Source organism: Polyergus mexicanus, unplaced genomic scaffold, assembly GCF_030449975.1.
Source record: "Polyergus mexicanus isolate NDT 795.1 unplaced genomic scaffold, iyPolMexi1.0 SCAF_13, whole genome shotgun sequence".
Taxonomy (NCBI): Eukaryota; Metazoa; Arthropoda; class Insecta; order Hymenoptera; family Formicidae; genus Polyergus; species Polyergus mexicanus.
Genome location: NW_027223333.1, coordinates 2,519,115 through 2,543,676, shown reverse-complemented (window position 1 = coordinate 2,543,676; position 24,562 = coordinate 2,519,115). Strand labels below are relative to the sequence as shown.

Sequence of the window (24,562 nt, the reverse complement as noted above, 5' to 3'; positions counted from 1 at the left end):
TGTGAAAAACTGTTTAAAAAATATATCAATATACGGGTGTGTAAGCTTTCTGATGGGTTAATTTCATATACTTTATATATATTTCTTTCGATCGATCCAATTATATTTTGTTTCCTTTTTTTCAGTTTGGAACCAGTGGTTTGGGAGATAGCAGCTCTGGTGCGAACCGAAAGTTCACTACTAACCACAGACACTCTTGCGGTAATCCTGGTTGCGGGAATAACTAAATTGATAATCTCACTTACTTTTCCTTCATCGCCTTTTCCAAAAAAATATCATAATTTTTTTTAAAGCTAAACTAAGCGCGCGGTTATATACATCGAGAATAGCACAGTGCAGTGAGCGGCTCACATTTTTATCTCGGATATTTTAAAGCAGATTATTAATGTACTTGAAATCGCGTTAACGCTCTATTTATATTCCCTCAGATTTTTTATTCCATTTTTAAAACTATTCGCTATGTGCCTAATGTAATTAAAAGGAAGTAATATGCACTAATCCGAAATATTATGCAACACTTTTTGTATTTCAGACCACTAGTTCCAAAAACTATACTTACACTAGCCTAATATTTTTTTCATAGCAATGCATGCTGAAGAACGTTGTTGCTTTTTACCTATTACATTCTCACTAATACCGATGCCTTCGCATTATCTAAGTCGGAAGAACAATTATATGTTCGACATCTAATAATTCGCTAATTTTTATTATATCACAGATGATGATAATGAAGACGCTACACCTAAGGATCGTCAGTCGCTTGTCATTCCAGAGAAATCCTCCTCCTTTTCCATTCATCCCGGACGCGTATGTGCCGATGTATGTTCCTACTGCTTCGGCAAGTTCGGTTCCCTGGATACGCCAATGCACCTAGCGCAAATAAAATCTGACGAAAGGCGAAAGAAGATTTTGAATTTGGAGAGACATCTTACGAAAGATTCGTGTCTATGCGATGCGTGCTATCGTCACGTTGATAGGAAGGTTCGTTGCTTGATTGCGCGAATCGTCATATCACTTGTAAATTAACTCTAGACGTATATGTGGTTGCCATAATTGACAATTTATCTTTCTTCTTCTAGGCGAACACTAGCCCGGCAAATATGCAGCAGAAGCCGCAGAAACAGCACAGACAATTGATGGTATCAAAATGTTCGGCTCGCGAATGCCGGGATCCTGCGCGACATCACGTTAAACGCCGTTGGTTGCTCAAGATAAAAGCCGCTCTACAAAATCAGGTTAATCTTTGTGACGTTTACTCGTGTTTAAAAATATTTATGACAATATGACGGCGAATAGCGTATCGCTTGCGCTTGCAAACGAGAAATATTATTGCAGGTCGACATAGATTGGGAGTCATGTCAGCACACTACGATGTCATTCTGTGTTAATCATTATGAAAAGATTGGACGCTTCTTGATGTGCGCGCTGTGCAAACGCCGGCTCGCGCGAACGCACACCCATCAACTGACTAGCGCGGAGATCGATGAATTGAATCAGCTAGTCGGTCAGCAAGGAATCCCCGTTTCACTAACGGCCGGCACGTTTGTATGCAAACTATGTCGATACTTTACGCAGCTGCAGCTCAAATACAAGGACCTCGAGAACATGAACATGAATCACAGGAACTTCTGTAAGAGTTATCGAAAGCGGTGAGTATATAACAGGCTAAGTCGAGAAATTTCGTTGAAGAAATAGAATTGAAGAAAAATGCTTTTCGACATGCAGGATCTTGCATTACCATGGAATCGAAGTGGCTGAGGACGAGGATGATGATTCGTCCCAGCAGGCGAATCAAATCAAGGATAAAAAGAGTAAGAAGAGCACCAAAAGCGCGCAGCTGAAAAGTGGAAGTTCCAAGTCCCCGGAACACGTGACGAGCGATACTTCAGAGAAGTCAACGCCGGAACCGAATAAGAACGAGAGTGTGGGATGTTCGAGCTCTTACGAGATGGGTGGCGAGAATCGCGCTGCGAAGTCGAGCAGCAACGAAAACGGCGGCACGGATATTCAATATCTCAACAGTATCGAGAGCGCTGTGGAGAATCTGAAGAAGCGTAAGATGCTCGACATGCATGCATATACATCGACGGCCGACGGCGCGACGACGGCGAGTGAAATGGTTGAGATTCTCGGAATGGATAACGAGGTTACCCTGACGCGATTGCCGAAGAGGCCGAGACTCAATAATAGTAACAACAACGACATAACGCCCGTAGTGCAGAGACTCGGCGCGAATCCTTCCATAAGCGTGCGCACGCTTTTTCCAGGCGAGGAAGAGATGAATCTTCACGTCAACATTGAGTTTCAGAACGTACGCGAAGTAACGCCGCAGGGATGGGAGAAGTGCGCAACAATGATTCAATATGATCGCGAAACCAAGCATCTCTGGCAGCAATTGCAGCGACCGTACGGCAATCAGAGCTCTTTCCTACGACACCTGATTCTTCTGGAGAAATACTATAGGGCTGGCGACCTGATACTGGCGCCAAATGCTTCGCGGAACGCAATCAACTACTCCACGTCGGTACAGAACAGACTGATATCATTCGAGGGTCCGGAAAAGATGGACGAACCGATAATGGAACCGATCGCAACTGAATACAATTCGCGCCGTTTAAGTGGTGGCTATATGTTGGAAAAGGATAGGCTGTCAATGTCTGGCACAAGTTCAATGTCCAAACCATCAACTAGCGGCAGCGGTGTGATGTCATCGCATTCGACGAAGATGAATTCACCGCGGGTACTCAAGCTCAACTCAGGGGTGTCGATTATCAAAAAACCGCCGCCCAATCTGCAACGATTAAGCCTGCCGTCCACCAGTGGCGGCGGAATCATCGGTACCGCGACCGCGAATGGCGTTAAGCGGAAAGATGGACAAAGTCTATCCTCTGCTTACAGCGGCGGCAAAGTGTTTCAATTAAGCGAATCAGACCTGAAGCGGATGCAGTCGCTCAACAAACGGCAGAAACCTAGTGACAAACAGTTCGGTACCGGAACGAATAATGGATCGATCGGCGGTTCGAGCTCGCCGACAAGCGGCAATATCAGATCGCATTACCAGAAGACGCAGATCACTACAATTCCCACTGGTCACAGCCAACAGTTCCAGAGACACTTGCGGATGCAACAGGAGATGCTGAGCCGTCAGAGCCGCGGCGATTTCGAGCCGCTCATCTGCGACATGACACGTTCCGCTGCGAACGAAAACAACTCGACCGGCCAAAATCTTATACAGAATCTTAATCTGCCCAAGTCGATCCAGGTAACGACCAAGCCGACGATGACGTCGTCAACGAACAGTCAGATTCCGATTTTGCCCAAGATCCCAAAATCGTTGACGGTAATACCGCAGACCGTCACGAGACCCGCTGACAAATGAGAGAACGAGAGACGTAAGTAGGCTTCGTTGAACACACAATTTTTTATCTTCCTTTTCGAAGGAGAAGACATAGTGCGACGAGTACGAGAGATCGATTTGCACATGCGCTTTTTTTACGCGCCCGATCGAAATTGCCGCCAAAGCAAGACAAAAGATATTGATGATGATCGAATGCTCGGAGAGCAGTTTTTGCCTTACGTGAGCGCATCGCGGTATGCACTTACCGAGCTTGAACGCTCAAAATATACACATATATGCATACATACATACATATACATATTGATTTTACGGTTAAAATGAAACAGATTACAGACGATTTATATTTGTTGCATCAATCGTGATCACCAACTTGTAAATATATAGATTATATAATAATTTGAGCAAATTGTGAAACACTTCGAGATTCTAACAATATCATACATATATTAACAACCAAAACTTTACTATAAAAAAACGCATTAACGAAAAACGTGTTGAACAATGCTGTTTCCATGGAAAGTGCCTAAAGTGACGAAAGGCAGCGCGGAAGTTATTAGCATTATCTGTAATTATGCAATTTCGCACAGTCATTACAGACGTCAATATCCAAAGTCCTCTGGTAAATTGTTGTTGTAAACTGTAAAGAATATTTTATTGAACTTAATTTACTTTTACTTAATTTTCTTAATTGATATATCCGTTTTTCAAAAGTGGGGTGAAGAGAAGGATAGGAATCAAGGATAGGAAAGGGAAGCACAAAATCGCCATAAGATTCAATATATATATATATATATAGAATCTTATGGCGATTCTTAACGGTAGTTCGTTATTTTTATCGGGTCTGAAGAAAAGATTCGAATTATTATTAATTCAAGTTCAAAGCTGCATGCGAGCGATATTGTACACTCGAAGTCATATATTTGTCTACGCAGATACCTTTTTGGGCATCTATACGACGACGACCTGAACAAATGTACATTGTAATATTGGCCTACCCGATCTTTTTGGAGCATAATGAGGATAATTAATTAAATACACGATCAGTATATTCAGTCTAAAGTTAGTCGTTGATGAGCGCCGGTATTAGCCATATTCTGGCATTCGCGCATCACCGCCACGTCACGTTCCTGTTAACACACATGCGAGATTCCTTCGCACCGTTTGCATCAAACTGCCGACAGAAAGTTCTTTCCATTCGCGTCACGCAAGAGACTGCGAGATAATGCTTCAAAACGATTCATAGTGTGAATTATATCTTTAAAAAAAGAAAAAAATATAGATAATCGTCTTTTTTTTTGTGGGATATAGGAGCAAAATTCATACTTTTTCTACACTGTCTAATATATTTGCGACCAAGAGAAATATTTTGCAGAGAGAGAGAGAGAGAGAGAAATTTGAATGACTTACGTGGATCTGAAAAATAATAGTAAATATAAAACTAAAAATAAGAGACAGAATAAAATTTGCTTTCATAACTAGATATAAAAAAAGGAAAGTTAGAAAGTATGAGTTTTGCTCCTATATCTGTTACGTTTGCATCACTCTATAATACCCTGCACTAACAATCGTGTGAAATTCCATAGTGAAAAAATTTTTACCACATCTTTTATATCAGCTGAAAAAAACCTGTCATTATATTACTGTACCATGAAATGTTATTTGAATCATGATTGTTGTAAAATCGTTTTATTTTTATACATTCGAGCATTGTTCAACCGAATAGAAGTAGAAAATAGATTGACGATGGATATACGAAATTTTACGCGTTTCCACTTGTTTTACAGATCACAAAAGAATATATTTGTTCATATATGTATTCTGAAATTTTATCATGTATCATTTAATCAAATATATTATACAATTATAATCTCTCAGTTATATTAGTTATATCTGTTATTAAGATGGCGTCATTGAGATTATCTCAACTGCTTACAAATCAAGTAAAAATACGATATAACTATTTTACATCTCATTATCTTATAACTATGTATATATTTCTTACATTTTTTTTTTTTTGCGTACGTAATGCACAAATGAGTGTCTTAGAAACGTACTTGTACAATTTTAATTTTCCTTCGAGGTGTTTCATGTTTTCATGTCTGTGGAAAAAACGATTCCTCCTTTCTCTGATCTAATTTAATACAGAAATATTCTTTTAAAAATTTAAAAGGTAATAGATATACATTAGACGAATATGCGAGAGTATGTATTTTATCATAAAAAAAAATATTCACCAAACGACTAATGTATATGCTCATATATTCAAAGCACACACATAAAAACACACATACAAACATGCGTTTATATAAATCACGCGTACGCGTGCACGAATGTACGAATAAAAATATAGGTATTACATGTATATTGACTATATATAATACCGCGTTATAAATAAAAGAACTCTTTATAAATATGATATATATATATATATATATATATATATATATATATATATATATATATAAATAATAGACATAATATTATATATATAATATAAAGAAATGTACGTGTGTAACGGTATACACACATACATACATACACACACGTGTTATACACATATAAATGCTTTATTTTACTAAGGATATTTTTGATATATCTATATATAATAAATATATGTATATCGAATTAAAGGAAGGAAAGCAAATCACTAGCGATACGAGTGATCGATGAATATAAGTATTGTTATATTGGAACTATGCGGGGTTGTGATTATCCGAAATCGTAAACAGCCTAGGGTGGAGTGTGCCACAAATATATATAATGATCATAAAACATGAGAGGAGAGACTAATTGTAACACACATGCGGAAGATTGATATCGATTCACGGATGTACATGTGTCCCTATTCTGATTTTGTTCGCCATTTTCACAATCAATGAAATTTCGGCTTCTCGTGTAAATTTGTTAACAATAAGAAATCGATCGCAGTGATTTTACATCGTGTTACAGCGGTACTGTTTTCATTTTATTGCTTTATACAAAGAGATATTTAGATAAATCTTTCCGAGAGATACAAAATACTTGTACGTGTTAATATTTAAGACTTGTTATTTTAAATAATCTTGATATAAATTACAATTATATGATATCGCACAGCACGTGTGCGTGAGTATTTATTATTTTAACGTAGAAAATATTGTCTATTTTTGTAGAATTAATTCTTAATTTTTCTTATGCAGAATTTCCTTTTCAAATTATTGCTATATATTATCTTACTGTTCCCCTCTAGGACGCTTAGAATGATTTTATAGTTTTTATTGCTGTGAGGGCTGTAAAGAGCGCGAAAGCAATGCTTGTTGTCATGGACAAAAATTTACGATTCCATGCTATTTAATTATACCAAATCAACTTGAGTTAAAAGAAATTTGACAAAAACTTTTTTCTATATATTTCATATGTATGTATTTTTTCTTTTTTTTTATATATTTTTGATCATTCATATACAACGAGCGCGAATAAATCCAAATTGAAAATACATTCTCGAGACACATTATCGTCGTCAGGATAATTAAACGATCATTTTCGCTAATTACACTCGAATATTTGACATTTCTGATTTGACTCGCCCTTTCTACGCGCCTAATGTAAATTCGTGGCACACTCCACATGGTGCAGCCTTCGCCACACGTATGCACACGTGGATGATGCGAGTGGAAGGAAGAGTTTGCGGATCGCTAGCGAACGAGAACTGAGTTTAAGTTTTAAGAATTCTATTTTTCTTGCTGCACAGAAAGTGTAAATTAAAAATCATAAACTAAATCTCGAACGATTTTGACTCTTGGCGATCGATTGCATCGTCGTCCTCGATCTGTAACAATTATTTAGTATTATCATCCACACGGAAGTAAAATCAAACAATTATTTCTTGAAGGAAAGAGACCAGTAACTTTCTATTGTCATTTACGGATAAGAAGAAAAACTGATCTCTGAACATGCTTGCTGATAAATCTATGCGAAAAGTAAGTCAATAACACGTTCGAATTTTGATGACAAGTAACACGGTTTGAAGAAATTTCTTTTTCAGCTGTGCGTTTGGATGATACTTGAATATTTATTTAACTTTTTTTTTTTATGTTTATAGGCAAAATGGCAGCGTTCGAGTTGTGCTTACTCGATCTTGATTGCTCAAGTGTTGAATTTAATTTCGACGTAATAATCGTGGATCCTAAGAGTCAATAAACGTCCCGAGGATGTTGGAATGGGTGTGATTTCACCCAATTACAATGAAAAATTATGAAAATGCGAGTGAATAAAGGTGCTGCTACGATAACTTGAATTAATATATAATGCATTGCGCGCGATATATAATATATAATAATCACAAATTATATCAGATTTAAATGCAGACGTTTTAAAAATGAAAAGATGTGCTTTTTGCATGTATGTGTGTGTATGTGTGAAAGAGAGAATGAGAGAAACGGAGGGAGAGAGAAAAGGCAAATGTTGAATGAGATACAATTGTAAATGTACAGAGCAAATCTAGGATTAGGGATGAAATTATTTTGTAATAACATATTATGTGTAATATTAATATGTATTATTAATTATATTCTGATTTGCCTTTTTCGCAGAAGAGAATATGATTTGCAATATCCCGAAAATCGAGTTTTGCTCAATTGCGACTGACCGTCGAAAAAACCGTATTATATCAATTGCGTTTACAGTAGCAACAGCTTCCTTCACTCGCCGTTGTTTCACTTTTTTGGCGACAAAAAATATGCCGATCGGGTATATATATATGAACTTGGCATTGAAATATAACCGATTTGTGTGATTGACAATCACTTTGGCAGTGTGGATCGCCCTTCGAGGGATTAGAATCGCATAATTCCGTGTTCTTGTCGCGAAGAAAGTGAAACGACCAAAAATAACGCGGCCTTGGCAACGAGCGGATCTCTTCGAGGAGAGCGAGAAAAATGAGAGTGCAAGTGTGAAAAAGCAAGTATGTGATGGAAAATGAAGAGAGCGTCGCGTCACGCAAAATGTTTCGATGTTCTTTGCGTGTGCGCGGACGAGAATATTTTTCAGAAAATGGTGATATCTTGCCTCTCGCGAGAGGTGATATTTTATTAAAACACGTGGAGGGGGGGGAACGGGAAAAAAAGAAAAGAAAATGACACGAAAGAAATCGCTGCGCCTGCAGTTGAAGAGAAGCAATAAAAGCGCGCGCTTAAGTTTTATTCGCGGGTCGAGCCTCTCGAGGACATATATGATGTTTTATTACGCGCTCTTAGACATCTCGGGGATACATTGAGCGTGGCCTTTTGTCTCACGTCTTACGCGAAAATTTCCCCCGAGGAAAAGAAGATATCGTGGCGGCAACCGCGAGGCGAATCGACAGAAAACTGCGCTCCCGCCTCTCTTTTCGATACTCTCTTCGGTAATTATTTACTATAACGGATCCAGCTCCAATCACGTTGACCTTGATATATGTTGTCAAGGACTTAATCCTGAATAACTTTTTCTTATAACTTAATCGGCGGTCTCTTATAATTTTTGAGATATTTAAAGTTTAAGTTGGATTCGAAACGAAAATTTGGTTTAAGTTATACGACGTAATCCACACCAAATTTTTGTTTTAAATAAGAAATAGGTTTGGGTTAGGTTATATCTTCCGGAAGTGGAGCCTCCCCCGGCAGGAGGGGGGGGGCGGAACCCACTGTATCCATGCATATACTTTACAATGCAAAACGAGGTTCAGCCCAGAATTGTTGTGTGAATGGGAAGGTGTATGCGTGGATGTAGTGGATTCCGTCCCCCCTGCGGGGGGACTCCACTTCCGGAAGATATAACCTAATCCAAACCTATTTCTGATTTAAAACTAAAATTTGATTTGGGTTAAGGAGGGAGGGGGGGGGGGACGAAACGCACTGTATTTATGTATATACTTTACAATGCGAAACAAGGTTTAGTCCAGAATTGTTGTGAGAATGGGAAAGTTTATGCATGAATGTAGTGAGTCCCCCCTCCCCCCTCCCCCCCTATTATTGTGAACGAATACGTAAATTTTTTGAAATAATGGCAACATTATATCCCTTAAATGAAAACAGTACATTTGCAACTGTAGAATATAAATAAAATTTTTGATTCGTCTGTGTACTGATTTTTTCTAATATTATATTAATTATGTAAAGATCTTGTTTCACATTTAAATCAGGGTTCTGATGCAGATGGACCTCGTTTCTTGCGTGAAAATTACAAACTTATGTAAAAATTAATATTTTATTTTTCAAACTTTATTTGTTAATAACTTTTTAATAAACAATGACTGCCGATTAAGTTATAAGGAAAAGTCACTCAGGATTATGCCCTTGACAACATATATCAAGGTCAACGTGATCGGAGCTGGGTCCGTTATAGTAAATAATTACCCTCTCTTCTCTCGCGACCACGAGAAATTGTGTTCAAAAATTTAGTATCGCGGCGGCACTGCAAGATCGAACCCAGGGTCGGCGGTTTAATCGTGGAAACTATATGTGAGGTCGGGTTCGTGAAAGGTTGAGAGAAGGAACAGCGGAGTGAATCTAATCCACTCCTTTCAGAGAAATTACGAAGATTAATTTAACTTTAATTAAAATTTAACTTGGAGATTTGTATTCTTTTCGAGCTCGAATGGAAAAGATAGATTAGACCAACGTCTGCATCCTTATACTCTCAACCCTTTCGATTGGGTATCTGGACACAAATATGGAAAAATTCTTTCTCTCGCACTCTCGCAAATAGTCAAAATATTCAAGATATAAATTAGTAGTTTTGTATTCATATTATTTGAATATTCGAGAAAAAAAAAAAGAAAAAAAGCGCGGTGCGCGAGTAAAGAATCCATATTTAGCCCGTATTCAGATACCTTGATGAAATAGATTATCGAACGTGAAGCACTGCGTAGATAATTAATGATTGTATCGAACATGACTGAATGATGCGTCAACTTGTTTGCGCGATCGATGACTGCACAGTCGAGAATGCAGAAAGATTCCGATTCTCTTCGGTTTTTTTGTATATTGTTTATTCCGAAGTAACTTAGTCTAAAAAAATTGCGTCTGGACTAAAGTAATGTCACACAGTGTATCTTGTACATCATCGTATAGATGACGAAACGCACAACCTGTAACATGTAACGCGGGATTCGAGTGTGTTTTTTGCGTGATCACGACGTGCCTCGTTTCGCTATTTTCGGCCAAAGCGTTCATTATGTTCTTTAAACAATCATAGGGACGTCATCCTCCAAAGCGAGGAGGAGGCGCCAGCACCCTGTATACACGGCGATTTATAATTATTTAGGCCGACCGTGACCAAAGCGCGAATCAGGGATCGATTCACCGGGATCGATCACTGTAAGATATAATCCGTTAATTAAAATCCATCGTCGTTAGGGTAGAGATTTATCAGCGCGCGATCGAGACTCTTGTCTCGCGGCTTGTGCTTTTAATTAAGATTAAGATTATCATTTTAAATAAGATTTACATCGCGAGAAAGAGATACTCTCTTGCGCCCTTGCGTATCACATCCGCGATTAACTTTACGTACGTCCTCTTAATTTAATTCTATGCGATAATATAACGCTTAGAATTATTATATTAATATTATTGCGAAAGCGCCTCGCGTAAGGAATGAATTGCGGGTTCAAGTAGTAGTCAGTCGTAGCGCATACAATTCGAAACGATGCCTCTTCGTCACACCCGGCGACACCCGGTACCGGTACCCTGACTGAGATTTATTATCGTTCCCCGTCTCCGCATTAGATAAAAATAACGATCTCGAATGACGATCCGGAGATGTTTGAAGCAATAATCGTGGCAGGTCGGACGATTTTCCCTTTTTGAAAGAAAATCCTTTTAGCAACGTGATCGAGGGAAGCGGCAAGAAATTCAAGCGATCTATACGTACCGTTGCGAGCGAGCGTGAAAATGATCTTCGAGAGAGGATGAAGAGGCACCGAGCGCGCCGAGAAACAGGATAAACGGGGGGGGGGGGGGGATCCCGTCTGTGCGTTTGGGGCCTTTTTTCTCTCTGGTCTCGGCGCGTCCAAGCTCATATACACAGACACAACACATACACGATGTTACAACTATTATGTTATTTAAATTAATATTAACACACGTTAATGCTAGCATGATAATCCTTTGTTTATTTAGTTTTTAAGCGTAATAGTTATATTATTAGTTCTCTATCCTTTGTATATATTTTTCGCAAGTCTCAAAAAAAAAAAAAAAAAAAAAAAAAAAAAAAAATCAATAAAAAGAACAAAAAAACCATTAAAGTGTGTGTGCAGCCTTCCATTTTCATTACCACTGCCATTATGATCTGCATAATGTGTATATGATATTATATAATGACAAATAAATAATGTATAATATATACAGGGTGTCCCATTTTAATCTCCTCAGGCAAATATCTCAAAAACCAAGCCCGGAAGAGAAAAATGTTTCAGACAAAAGTTGTTTGGTTTCGAAGGGGCCATAAGATGGTACCATTGGTTTGACCTTGGAAAATCACTTGAAGCTCATATGAAGGTCAACTTTAAAATCTTAAATAGAAACTCCCATTTTTCATTTAATATTCTTGTAGCTGACATCAAGAGCTTTCCAAAACACTATAATAAAGTATTTTTTCATTAAGTACTTTCTGAGTTATTTTATATTTTAATCTGACATTTTTTGATATAAAAAATTAAATATCTCATAAAATATTCAATTTTCGATAATCTTACCGCAATACTTTTATATACAGAATAATGAGACAAATCAATTAGTGCAAAAAAAAAACAAACAAATAATTGTTTAAAAAAATACATCGTAAATAATTTTTTAAAAAACTATTATTTTTTTTATACTGATTGATTTGTATCATTATTCTGTACATAAAAGTATTACGGTAAGATTATCAAAAACTAACTATTTTACGAGATATTTAATTTTTTATATCAAAATATGTCAGATTAAAATATAAAATAACTCAAAAAGTACTTAATAAAAAAATACTTTATTATAGTGTTTTGGAAAGCTCTCGATGTCAGCTACAAGAATACGAAATAAAAAATGGGGGTTTCCATTTAAGATTTTAAAGTTGACCTTCACATGATCTTCAAATGATTTTCCAAAGTCAAATCATTGTCACCATCTTATGGCCCCCTCGAAACCAAACAATTTTTGTCTGAAACATTTTTCTCTTTCGGGCTTGGTTTTTGAGATATTTGCCTGAGGAGATTAAAATGGGACACCCTGTATAATAATCTTGTAATTTTTTTTTAGTTTCTCTGTACGCGTCTTTTTCTTGATTATTGAGACTGTGGAAAATTGATTGGGAAAATTGAAGACAGCGGTTATTGTTTTTGCAGTTTATTTGCAATTTGTTCATATAATTGGTAACTGATCTCGGATATAACTAGTACTAAAAAAAAACCTAAACAACGTATGAAATTTTATACATAGCTAATTATCTTAATAGTGCTAAGGCGACTATTTACATGTAAACGCATTGAGCCATTTTACGCGATGTGTATCGTCAGGTGTCGAGAGAGAGCAACACACGCGCGAGTTCCGTATACACATTTGCACACGGTTCTCAGAAATTTCTGACTCAGGCGTTCCGAAGGAAGTTTGGATCTATCTGTGCATTTAACGCGCGTCCCAGACGTATTGCCACGGAATTCGTCTTTACCCATATATCTTTTTTTTTTTTGTTTAATTTCAATTCTCGGATTGGGTTTTTTAAAAATGTCAGATTGTCGAAAATAACGTGTTGCGATGGGTATCGCAAAAATCGCGAGCAAGTCTTTTTTAATTGACCTAATATACAATATATTGTAATATTATATCTCTAAAGGATAGAAGATTTTACTTTCGAGAATAAAATTTAGATTTAATTTCTTTCGACACATTTTGTTTTGCAACGAAGATAAATATTTATTTATAAAAGAATGCTTCTCTGAAGAGCTGAATAAACATACGTATTTATGGGTCGATGCGATATGGGTGACAAATCATTATCCAATTCCTTTTAGCACTTTTCGTAAGAAATAAAATAAGTTAGAAAAAAAAGTAGGATTGCATGAATGTGATTGCCGACCACGAATCAACAGAACGTGGCTTGCTACATACGTCGATAACGAGCATTGGTACCGATAACTATAATAAATTGATACATGATGTTTTCCATATCGTGCGTAATTTTAAATAATAATATAATCATTGTGATTTTGTGAAGGATATATTTAATAGTATCGCGTTTATAATTTTGAGCATTTGTAATTTCGTGACATTGAAACACAAAAATATATATAACATGAGAATATTATTCGTGTTTGACGAGCAATTTAAATCTCATAATTTAACAAATGCGTTTCAAATCAAGTAATTTAACAAACGCAGCAGTGTCTAAATCATATAAAAATTATGGGGGGGAGAAAAAAAACATTAGCAAATATTAGAGGAATGAAAATATTGCACTACACAGAATCCGTGAAAAATTCGTGAAAAATATTCGACATGATCCAACTATCTTCAAACACGATATTTGCAAATAATATTAACACTTTCTTAGCATATAACTAAATCAAAGGCGAGAAAAGGTTTAATTTTGATTAAAACAGAAAGAAAGGAAAAACGGAAAAATTTCTTTCGATTAAAATCAAATGTTAAGAATCAAATAAAATTAACGATTCAAATCCAAGTTTAGAATGTAGATAATAAAATAACAAAATATATTTGCGCGATAAAAAACGAAATTTTCACCTAATATAAAATCGCGCTTCTCGATTCGGATTTCTGCGTTGATCGCGAGGGACTCTCCTCCGTATATCGTTCCGGAGAAAGAAAGAAGAAGACCTCGCAGCAATTGATCACAACCGATCGCGCGACGATCGAAAAATAATTTATAACCCGCCCGTTACTTAATAATTCGCTAAAAATACTCGGAGGAACGCAAGTTTCTCATTCGCGAAAGGTCGAATATTTTCTTCCACGATGAACTTTGTCATTGATTTTATAATGAAATATTGCAAGATTCATATCGTGATTTCCCGTGTCATTCTTTTCGATAATATACAGGATATTATCGTAGAAAGAGGAAATCACTAATGAGAAAGTACAGCTATTGCTCGCTGTTTCTATTCCTCTCGAGCGTAAAGAAAATTATTATTAACAAAAATGATACGATAACGTACAACAGCTAAGGCTCGTCGTGGCGATATCTTTCTGTCGCGCTTACAAAATAGCGTTCGGAGAACATTCTCTGGAGTGAACCGTATCCCGCATTAGCCGTAAAACCTGAAAACAATTGTTTGCGTCTCTGAGAAGCGACGAGATATATATATATATATTGATAAGAAGACTAAATTTTGAATTTTTTCACAGAAAACTGCATCGCGAAGATGCAAGTATTTTATATCGGCTAATGGGAAAGGATTCCCTGTAGAGTACAATGTTCTCAAACGCGAGATGGAGAAGAGATCGCGCTTTGCATTATCGCGAAAATTACGATTTTATAATCTTTCCGCGATCTTCTCCACTTTTCCTAATAATAGACTACAACGATTACAGTGGAAAGCGCTCTTTAAACGCTCTTTAATTCGAAACGCCGGGAAGACGCACATTATTATAATTTCGCGCGTCTTCGCGATAAAGATGAGCGCGCTAACGTTTATCACGTGTTCGCGCTTCAGCAACGTTTGAAGCGGCAGAGAAACTTTATCAGAGAATCCCGAATCGTTTGAAACACTTTCAGACTTTATTGGCGCCAAAGCCGCGTTTTCCACGCGCATTCGTAGTTCCGGGGACGTGCTATCTCGCAACATAATTCATCCTATATACTTAATAACGTGCTCTCTTAAAAATCTATCTGTATATGTACAAACAATGGGCGCATTCGCGCGTGACGTGTGCCAAAGACCGACGTCGCGTCAGCGGATCACTGTATGTAGGCACGTGTCTCCTACGACGCTTCGGCAAGGTGCGATTCGAGCCGCGAGCAAGGTTGGACGAACAATGCGCTAGGTGGACTGTGCCGGCAAGTATACGTGAATCAGCATATAAGGATCACTATTAGCACGGCATGTCGACGGATTCAGAAAATTTAAAAACTATGTACAACTCTACATATAATCCCTCTGCAATTAAATTTATAAAATAATCCGTAAAAAAGGTCAATTTGTACAATTTATAAAGATGAAAGAGAAATATCGACGAAAGAATACAATTCTATAGCAAAGAAATGATTGTTACAAAAAAGAATGCACTTACTATAGAAAGAAAAAAAGAAGAAAAACAATTGCATATACAGATAATCGGCTGAAATTCATCATCTTTAAAATAGAATTGATATCGCTGATGTATAAATAGAGATCAAGCGCGGCATCCAAAAAGCGAAGCCAATTATTAAATCAGTGTAAAGAGTATTGCAAAGAGCGCAATTTTCGGCATACTATTGGATTAACATATTAGACAAACATATCAATAATGAAATAGTTTGAGCATCAACTATTGGCATATTCGTCCGTATTGTCTCTCGCGGTAAGTCTGTAATTGTTGGTCTCGCTTTTATACGATATATATATATATATGCTACATAAAATATCAAGAATTGAAAATGAAAGTTCTATGATTTTATTAAGTCTAAAGAAAAAGATTTGTACTAATGTTATTGCTACTTAGAAAGACTGATTAAAGAACGGTGTGCGTTTACGGTGTTATTAGATATCTCGTAGCCGCGCGTTGAACATTGAGTCAGTGCTGTAAGTAGATTATTACCAGCACGAGTCAGACTCTTGTAGGCGATGATTCGATCGAGATACCGTGTATATATTATGATGGTTTATTATATGTTACTTGGCATCCTGTTTCGTATATAAAACTTGTAATTTACATTTTTTCAAATCTTAAAATTCAAGAAATAATTTAAGTTATTAATATGCATCGATCGCGAATCTATTTCTTTTAACTCATTTATTTATTAACATCAGAATCGCGAATATGTTATTGGTTTCATCTCATTTTGAAATTTAAATCCCTGCCGTTTTTTTATTTAGCCAATGTGAGAATCAAGTATTAATAAATTTTGTGTAAATCTTTTTAAAACTTTGAAACGTTTCTTTTTTTTTTTTTTTCTTAAACAAGAATACTTTTTCTTTTTGAAGCCGTTTTCTAGAATATTTTTGTTCCATTTCGCGATTCTAGTGTTAATAAATGTGGATAGCGCGCGCTTAATTTATTTGTTCATCCATTTGCCCACGGTAAAAAATCCTTTAGAGCACTTTTACAGAGCCATCGTACTTATGCGAGTTTTGTCCTCGGCATCGGAGACAGACGGATGGTCTCCGATGTCGCATTTGTGTGTGGCCATTCTGTCGACACTTCTCCTTCTTCTTTATTCTTTACGGATTTCCGTCTCTCATGGGATGCAGTACCACCACTGTCGGTACTATGCAACTCGATGAGATCACGCGTCTCGACGATATTACTCCTCTCGACACGTGCTCACATATTTCACTTGCGAGGATAAGCCACAGGACAATCAGTGGATCCCGGCTCATCTGTCAGAGCTCGTCAAGTGACTCCGCATCCTTAAAAATCGCTATCCTGTCTTCGCCGTTTTGCGACATCATCGCGGATCGCTCGAGGCACGACGCCGCCGTCTAGGTTTCCAGGCCAGGCACTAGATTATGAAAGGTCTGTATATCATGAAAAGCGCGGCCGCAGCTCTGGTTGTTGTTGCGCTCAAACTTGGTAAGGTCAAAGTGCTCGTCCAATGATTGCAGCTCGGCCAACCGTTCCTCCAGCGTCTTCGCCGAGTCGGCGAACCTGGCAAAGTCGCAGAGCCGATCGGGATCGACTACGTCGGCCACTTCCATCATGTCAGAACATGATCTCGAGAGGTGAGCGTTCGCGTCGTCGAGATCTTCGGGGAAGAGCACCGAGTGGCAACTCGTGTTGCTGCTGGCGGTCGTCGCGGACATGTTGCTTGCGCTACCCGATCGTACATCGATTACGCCTTCACCGCCCAGACGATCCTCCGGGAAACCTAGATGATGGTGGCTATTGTGATGCGACGCTTCTGGTTCCGGTTGAAGCTCGTCGATGTGCGAGAGCAAACGCGGCGTTGGCGGTAGAATATAAAAATCGCTGAAGACGTCGTCCTGCAGATCTAGATCATCGTGCCTATGCCTCTTGGAAGTAAGCCCATCGTTCCTCGAATCGTCGGCTAATCTGTATCAATCGATTAATAAAAAATATTAGCACGAGGATTCTTTTGTTAACATTGCAACGCGACAAATTTCGCAACAAAATAATAAACCCTATATAGATGGATATGTTTCGGTGCGTACCTCTTCCTGGAGGATGCCTCCTCATCCGTCACGTCGGCCATGAGGTTGCCGGCGACGCTGTTCTCCTTGCTGACATCATCCATGTATGACGCCATCACCGGAAGGGTGCCATAACTCCGCGTCTTATCGTCTCGGCTTTCCCGATGCAACCGTCGCAGTGCGTTATTTATGAGCACCGATCGGCACAGGCTCGCCTCGGGATCTTCAATCCTCTTCAGCTTGACGGCGGATATCTTCATCAGACGACGGCGTTCCTCGCGGGCGCGATACTTGGCAGATATCATCGTGGGTCGGCTCCTGCGGATCACCAGATCCTCTTCCAATCTCATTTTACCGTCTGCACAAACAAGAAGAACGGGAACATTATTACAATTATTATTGCTATTCTTTCAGTTTTCGAATGCGTTTTGTCAATTTGGATATTCTTACAAAAGTAACATCTTTTCATTTGATACAGGATGCCCAGGATGCATCGCCACATGTTAAACGATCGACTTTTTAATCTTGCCGTGACAAGGGATGGGAAAACCAAATGAAAAGTGCTATTAACGCAGTAAAATGCCCTATCCTGCATTAAGAATATTATTCTTTTGTACGTAATAGAACCGAAATATATTATATAGCTCTTTATCGTAAAGATAAAGACTAAATATCTAACAACTTTCTATTGATTATCGTAAATCGATTAAGCCAATGAAGTTTTTTTTTTTTTTTTTTTGTAATTAATAACAATGACAGATCACTATAGTAAAAAGAAAATAGTTCGGGAGTATTTTATGGAGTAAACAATTTCAACGGTAGATTTTAAATAATATAATATCATTTATATACCTAGTGCATTTTGCAAAACCACGCGGAGATTTCCATGGAAACGGGTCTTTTCCATACGTTTAATCGCGAGTAAACAATTTTTAGCGATCGATATCATCTGTATTAGGTATGCGTGCGCGCGCTGTCATTTATAACATATTTATTAACCGGTGAAGAAAGAATTCGATTACAGCGCGGATACATTTTTTTTCATCATGTCCATCAGGAATTTTCAAACAGCTACAAAGGAGGGGAGGACAGGACGTGCTGTATCCTCGAGAAACGTTTTCGCGAGCGAATACTTGAAATTGCCATGGAAGCTGCCTTCTGACCGGTCGCGAGATCATTTCCGGTTGTCGACGAGAGCATTGGATCGAATGCTCGAAATCGGGCGCCCGATCCCCGCTAATTCCGCAATCTCCGCGATCGATTTTATCGCGTGAAAATTGTTAATTCGCCGTTTCATCGAGATCGTGTGGCCGATAGTCACGGTCATCTATTTTCTGATTCTTTGTTTAATCGATCGCCATGCGTCTTAAGAAAGTCGATTAAAAGAAAGCGTTCGCTTGGATGGCGATGCCCAATGAGCAGACAATATTTTTAAAAGTGTTTTCAAAAATCTTTGAAAAACATTAAAATAATGGATTAGGAGGGATTTTAAATCATTAAAAAAAAAAAAATTTGTTTTAACACCCAATGAGCAAACGTATTTTTAATTATATTGTATGATATTAATTATATAATACAATATTAAAAATATGTTTAAAAAATATTGTCTGCTCATTGGATGTTAATATAAACGTTTTTTTTTTTTATGATTGAAAGAGAATTTAACCCACTATTTTAATGTTTTTACAGATGTTTTTAAAAACGTTTTCAAAAATATTGTCTTGCTTATTGGGTAGGGTTGGAGATTAATTTATAATGTCATCAACCCATGTTAATTGCGTTAATTTAAAAATGTTTATCATTTAATTTGTAACCTGAAGCTTCTTCTTCTGATCCGCGAAGGTCTGGAATTTATTTTACCATCTCAGAGAGAGATCGATCGAGTCTCGCGCGAATTTCAAGCTGAGGATACGTTGTGTCACCGAAAGATGTCGCGCAAAGTATCTTCCCGCGCCATTTTTTACAAGACGCGAAGTCAGTCGCGTTCAGTGAATTCGGGTGGCCATTCGCGCGACACTTGTTGCTAAACCGATCGTTCGCAAAAAGATTCGCGTCCGCGAATTCGAGATCCTCAAGTTTATCTCGACGAGAGGTTACGAGGATTTGGAACAATCGTTCCTCTCCGTTCACGATCCGAAAATGGTTATTATATTTTTTAGTTTTTTTTTTAAGAATCGCCCATCTACTCGCGAGATGAAAGACGATTTTTACGCGCGCGATTTACAGAGGTTAGGTTTTTGCGTGGGTTCGAGGTACGATTACGCGGCTTTTGATCGATAGATAATACAAGAATTCGTTAATAAAAATGACATCCGAATTGGCGAGGATGAAGATGGAAAGTCAAGCATCGAGAGTGTCAGCCCCGCGATTCTCATCATCGGGAGATTACTCAATTCTCGTTGGCGTAGAAAATAGAGCGAAAGTGTGGGAGAAAGTAGAGCGGAGAGAAAAATTCTCTCCGTTTTGAGACGATAAACTCCGAAACCATAAATCAAGGTATTTTTGCAACATATAGAGTAACAGCAATATATGAAGAAAGATTTTCAAAGTCAAAATAACACAGTGCAACAACATAAGACAGAAAGAAAGAGAGAGAGAGAGGGGGAGAGAGGAAGAGGGAGGGAGAGAGGAGGACACGCGCCTCTCGAGAGGCGATTTTACGCTCGAGGTGAGCCTAGGCTAACTTTCTCCATGAGAAGAAAAACATGCCATGGATACACGCGCGTTACCTAACCTGACGCGCAAAGTCCGCGTCAGGTTCCTCGTACAGTCACTAACGCGACCCTCTCTTCCTCCCCCCTCCGCCTCCCCACAACCCCTTTACGATTCCTCACCCTTTCTCTTCGCGACCATCGCCCTGCGGACTCCCCCTCCCCCCTTCTCTCTCTCTCTCTCTCTCTCTCTCTCTCTCTTCCCCTGTCGTTTATTTACATACGCTAACACATTGTCGTCGTAGATTGGCAACCTGCGGCTCTTCCTCTGCGCTGTTAATCTCGCGAGAACGCTTTAACATTTTACAACATATCACCTTGATACGGCAGGTGGATGTCGAGGATGAATTATGGAATCTTGAAGAATTAATTTTGGTAAAGATATTACGACAAACGATCGACGAAATATATTGATAATGAAGAGTTAGAAAAATGTCTTCTCGCAAGCGTTGTAATTAGAACTCAAGAGTTCTGATTATAAAAATTTAGGTATACATAATTATAGATTATTACAAAGTGAAATAATTTACGAACAGACTACGCATTAGTTGATAGATAAACGAATCGTCGAAGGCTAATGAGATTGTCTCATTAAATCAGCTGCATTATTCTGTTTGTATTACAACAGGCACGACTTTTTTACGACGGCTATATCGTCGATCCCGATTAACAAACACAAGTGCAGCTTCGAGAAATCGATTTACGCGAGCTTTCTAGCATCTCTTCAATATCCGCGTCTTATGAAACTATAGTTTGCATACATTTATAATGACGCGATACGTACAAGCGACGTTGAAAAATCGTTCGAGATATCGTGGAAAAAAAAAAAAGATACGATTCCCTGACGAGGCTTCGTCAAGAGAAATGCTCGTCGTCACGCGCTGGATATTGTGTCATTGTCGCGCAGTCTTTGGCAATTAAATGAAGCTCGGAGCTCCGACTAAATTTAGATTCCCTTGTGTACGCGCCATCTTAATATTAGGTCATCGAGGAAGGACACAATAGCAAACGCGGAGCGTTCGATAATTTTATATTAATGATACGAATACAATGACGTGTTGTATAATTAAATCGCGTTTAGGAATATGTATCGTTTGTCAAATATGATATAAACAAACGATATATACTTTATGTTAAATATAACTTTTGAACAATTTCTCCTTCATCTATTGAGATGTTTTTTTATATACGAGATGTGCGGCGAAATGCGACAATTGAAATCTTTTTCACAATAGCTTGTATTGCAGAATAATCGAATTGTTTTAAACAATATTTCAACATAGTCACATAGCGCTATAAATAACAGTCCCGTTTGTACCGCCTGCCAAAAGTTAATAGCGATTTAGTAACAATGTCGGTTTAGTCACGACTGTTTGAAAGCGGCAGCAATGGGGCAAACTACCCCCTTCCCCCCTCCCTCCTAAAACCATCCGACCACAATACGAGCTTCGATCGCTGCACAACTGTAAACGATGTTTCTCGCTGTTGGGAACACGTTTGCGCCGCTATACCGGGTGTTTGCGTCAAATTTCAACGAGACGGAAACCTGTCTACGTTTGAGAAATTCAATTGCAGGGGAATGTGATTTTTTTTTTTAAGAATCAAGATTTTTCTAGATCTTCTTTTAAAATTGTAAGCGAGATCTTGTTTCTCGGTAAATCTTGAGCGAATCAATCTCATTTTATTTTAATATGATTCATAATTTCAGGTCCAATTGTCTAGATTTGAATGATCGATCGACGAATCTATGATTTTGAATGTCTTACTCAAATAAAGATGCGAGTTCGCTAAGAGAGTATGTTAAATTCGCGACTCCTCGAATATCGGAAACTATGAATTTGACATACATATGTCAATCTTTTGACGTTGTCACGAGAGGAGTAACGGTCGTCCCCCAAACAGTTATGAAAGGATAATCAACGCAACTTTGCAAGGTAGCTCTGCTCTATATAACAGTCTCCAACACAAATAAGATGTGACGAGAGAACAAAGTGTCCCGCGTATTTTCGCGTGAGCCACTCGATAACCGTATTACGTATGCTTCGGATAATCGCGTAACGGGGATAATATGTAGTAGTATACAGGGTGGCCCCGAACGTTTCAGCCAGACTTTAAGATCTTAGAGGAAATTTAATTCTGAACCAAAAATTTCCTATAAACATAGGTCGAAAAATACTTCCTTAAGAAGTTATCGCTCAAGAACCTCTGATGCAAAGGAAGAGCAAAAGGTGAAAAGAAAATGAAATAAGAAGAAAATGAAACTTAATAAATTTCTTGGAAAAACGATAAAAATTAAAAATTAAAAATCTTTTTCTTTTATGAAAATAAAATAAATCTTTTTTTAAACTAAAATAACACGTAATAGTAGAAAATGAATAAAGAGGTGAAAAAACTAACTGTTCTCAAAATGTCCCCTCCTAGCTAATACACTTTTTGGCATCGAGTAACGACCGATCTAGTCGCTTTACGGATTTCCTCCTCATTCAACTTTAATCGATCTAACAATAATGTAACAAAAGCACTTTTTGTACGTTTGAAACTGGTTATATCAAAATCTATGGAACGTATAACGATCATTTTCATCTCATTTGAAAGATAATTTAATTCTCTACAACTTTTGTTTCCGTACTTTTTGTTAAAAAACGCACATTTTCCATGATATTTGTGAAAAATGTGTAAAATAATCGCGATTTCAAAGAAGTTTTTCAGCGATAACTTCTTAAGAAAGTATCTTCCGACTCATGTTTATAGGAACTTTTTTGTTTAGAATTAAATTTCCTATAAGATCTCAAAGTCTGGCTGGAACGTTCGGGGCCACCCTGTATATATAGTACTAGGGCGATAGCTTGCTCATAATTCGCGGCCGTTATTCGAGCGTACGTACGGTCGACGTACGTCATCGATATTCCGCCGAAACGAGAGACGTCCGGCGTCGACGACGGCGGCGGACGGTACCATATCGAACGAGAGAGGCTCGAGAGAGAGAGAGAGAGAGAGAGAGAGAGAGAAGAGGTAGAAAGCGCTCTCGGTATTACACGCAGGAAGGAACGAACGACGATGGCCCGTTCTCTGCCGGGGCCTTGGAAGGAATGCAGCGGATAAAAAGAAATCGCGCTCCTCCATCGCGCGCGCTTATAAATAAATCTCGCGGACGGTGAACCGAGAAAATGGGAAATTGACGTCGCGTCGCCCACATCTCGGGGAGACTCCCGCGTCCCTCTTTCTCGGCTGTCTCTTTTATTTACATGTATATATTAATCCGTGTGCTCGAATATTCTCTCGCCGTATTATTAAATCGTTTTTAAAAGATTTCTTTTTTTTTTCTTTTTTCCCCACCGAATGCGTCCAGCACGGTGAAATAAAGTGACGTTTTGGCGTGAGGGAATGTTTGATATATCACAATTATGCGTACGTGATACGACAATTGAGCGCAACGTACGAAATTATCGGATGTAGCGGAGAAAATTAATAAACACGCATTACAAATAAATAATAATACTCTATGCACATAAAAAAAATATATATATATATATATATATATCTAAATTTTCTGAAGGAACTTATATCCCTCACTTGAATAGACACAAAGCACTCTATCTGTCAACTTAGATTATTGAAAGTCATCTGCTTAATTGACTCGTTACAAAGCCCTAGTATCGAAATTCCCATTATTACCGATGTTATTTTCATGAAAATGTCTCATACTCATTAATTCGATCGATATATTTCATTGTTTAAAAAATACTTGTTTATGGGAATTTTTTAAATTAACATAACGATTGTTTCTGAATGACAAGAAATTACGTTATTTAATTAATCATTGATTTCTAATGTTGGATCATGGTTTAGAAGCCAGGAGAATGTATGTGTGCACGATGGTAATGAGGATAATTTCAGGATATGCCGTATAATGAGCGTTATCCTCGTATGGGCACATTGAATGGCTCTCTCGCGGGTTTATTAACCCACCGGGTTCAATATCGCGTTTCAAACGCGTCGTAAAGCGACTCTGATGCACGAGTCCCGAAGAGTGGCTCGCGGCGCGATTCTTCATAAAACTTTACTCCCCCGTCGTAAAGATCGATAGGCCGGTTATCCCCTTCGGGATAAATTGCGGATATCGTTTACTTTGTTTTGCCGAAGGAGGAAACGCGGAGATAAGAGTACGTGTGCGGCTTACGTGCGAAATTTACG

At 38.1% G+C, this 24,562-nt stretch overlaps 2 protein-coding genes across 17 annotated transcripts in view; one reads left to right on the top strand and one right to left on the bottom strand.

Moving 5' to 3' along the window:
- East (enhanced adult sensory threshold) overlaps window positions 1-24,562 on the top strand; it is a 131,095-nt gene that overhangs the window by 6,361 nt on the left and 100,172 nt on the right. For 2 of the 7 annotated variants that reach the window (XM_070306671.1, XM_070306675.1), the window contains exons 3-7: window positions 126-201; window positions 719-981; window positions 1,080-1,235; window positions 1,336-1,649; window positions 1,726-4,050. In XM_070306671.1, coding sequence (XP_070162772.1) covers window positions 126-201; window positions 719-981; window positions 1,080-1,235; window positions 1,336-1,649; window positions 1,726-3,379 — 2,463 coding nt within the window. In that variant the 3' untranslated portion in view covers window positions 3,380-4,050. Of the gene's footprint in view, window positions 1-125; window positions 202-718; window positions 982-1,079; window positions 1,236-1,335; window positions 1,650-1,725; window positions 4,051-7,229; window positions 11,833-24,562 lie in introns of those variants that run through there. The other 5 variants (XR_011447794.1, XM_070306672.1, XM_070306673.1 and 2 more) reach the window with 5 other exon arrangements.
- The window catches only part of LOC138939118 (uncharacterized), a 151,250-nt gene continuing 139,368 nt past the window's right edge, over window positions 12,681-24,562 (bottom strand). For 6 of the 10 annotated variants that reach the window (XM_070306687.1, XM_070306684.1, XM_070306685.1 and 3 more), the window contains 2 exons: window positions 17,679-18,015; window positions 12,681-17,559 (listed from right to left, as the gene is read on the bottom strand). In XM_070306687.1, the coding sequence (XP_070162788.1) occupies window positions 16,989-17,559; window positions 17,679-18,007 (900 nt within the window). In that variant the 5' untranslated portion in view covers window positions 18,008-18,015 and the 3' untranslated portion in view covers window positions 12,681-16,988. Of the gene's footprint in view, window positions 17,560-17,678; window positions 18,016-18,107; window positions 18,221-18,509; window positions 19,142-20,588; window positions 23,318-24,562 lie in introns of those variants that run through there. The other 4 variants (XM_070306681.1, XM_070306688.1, XM_070306680.1 and 1 more) reach the window with 4 other exon arrangements.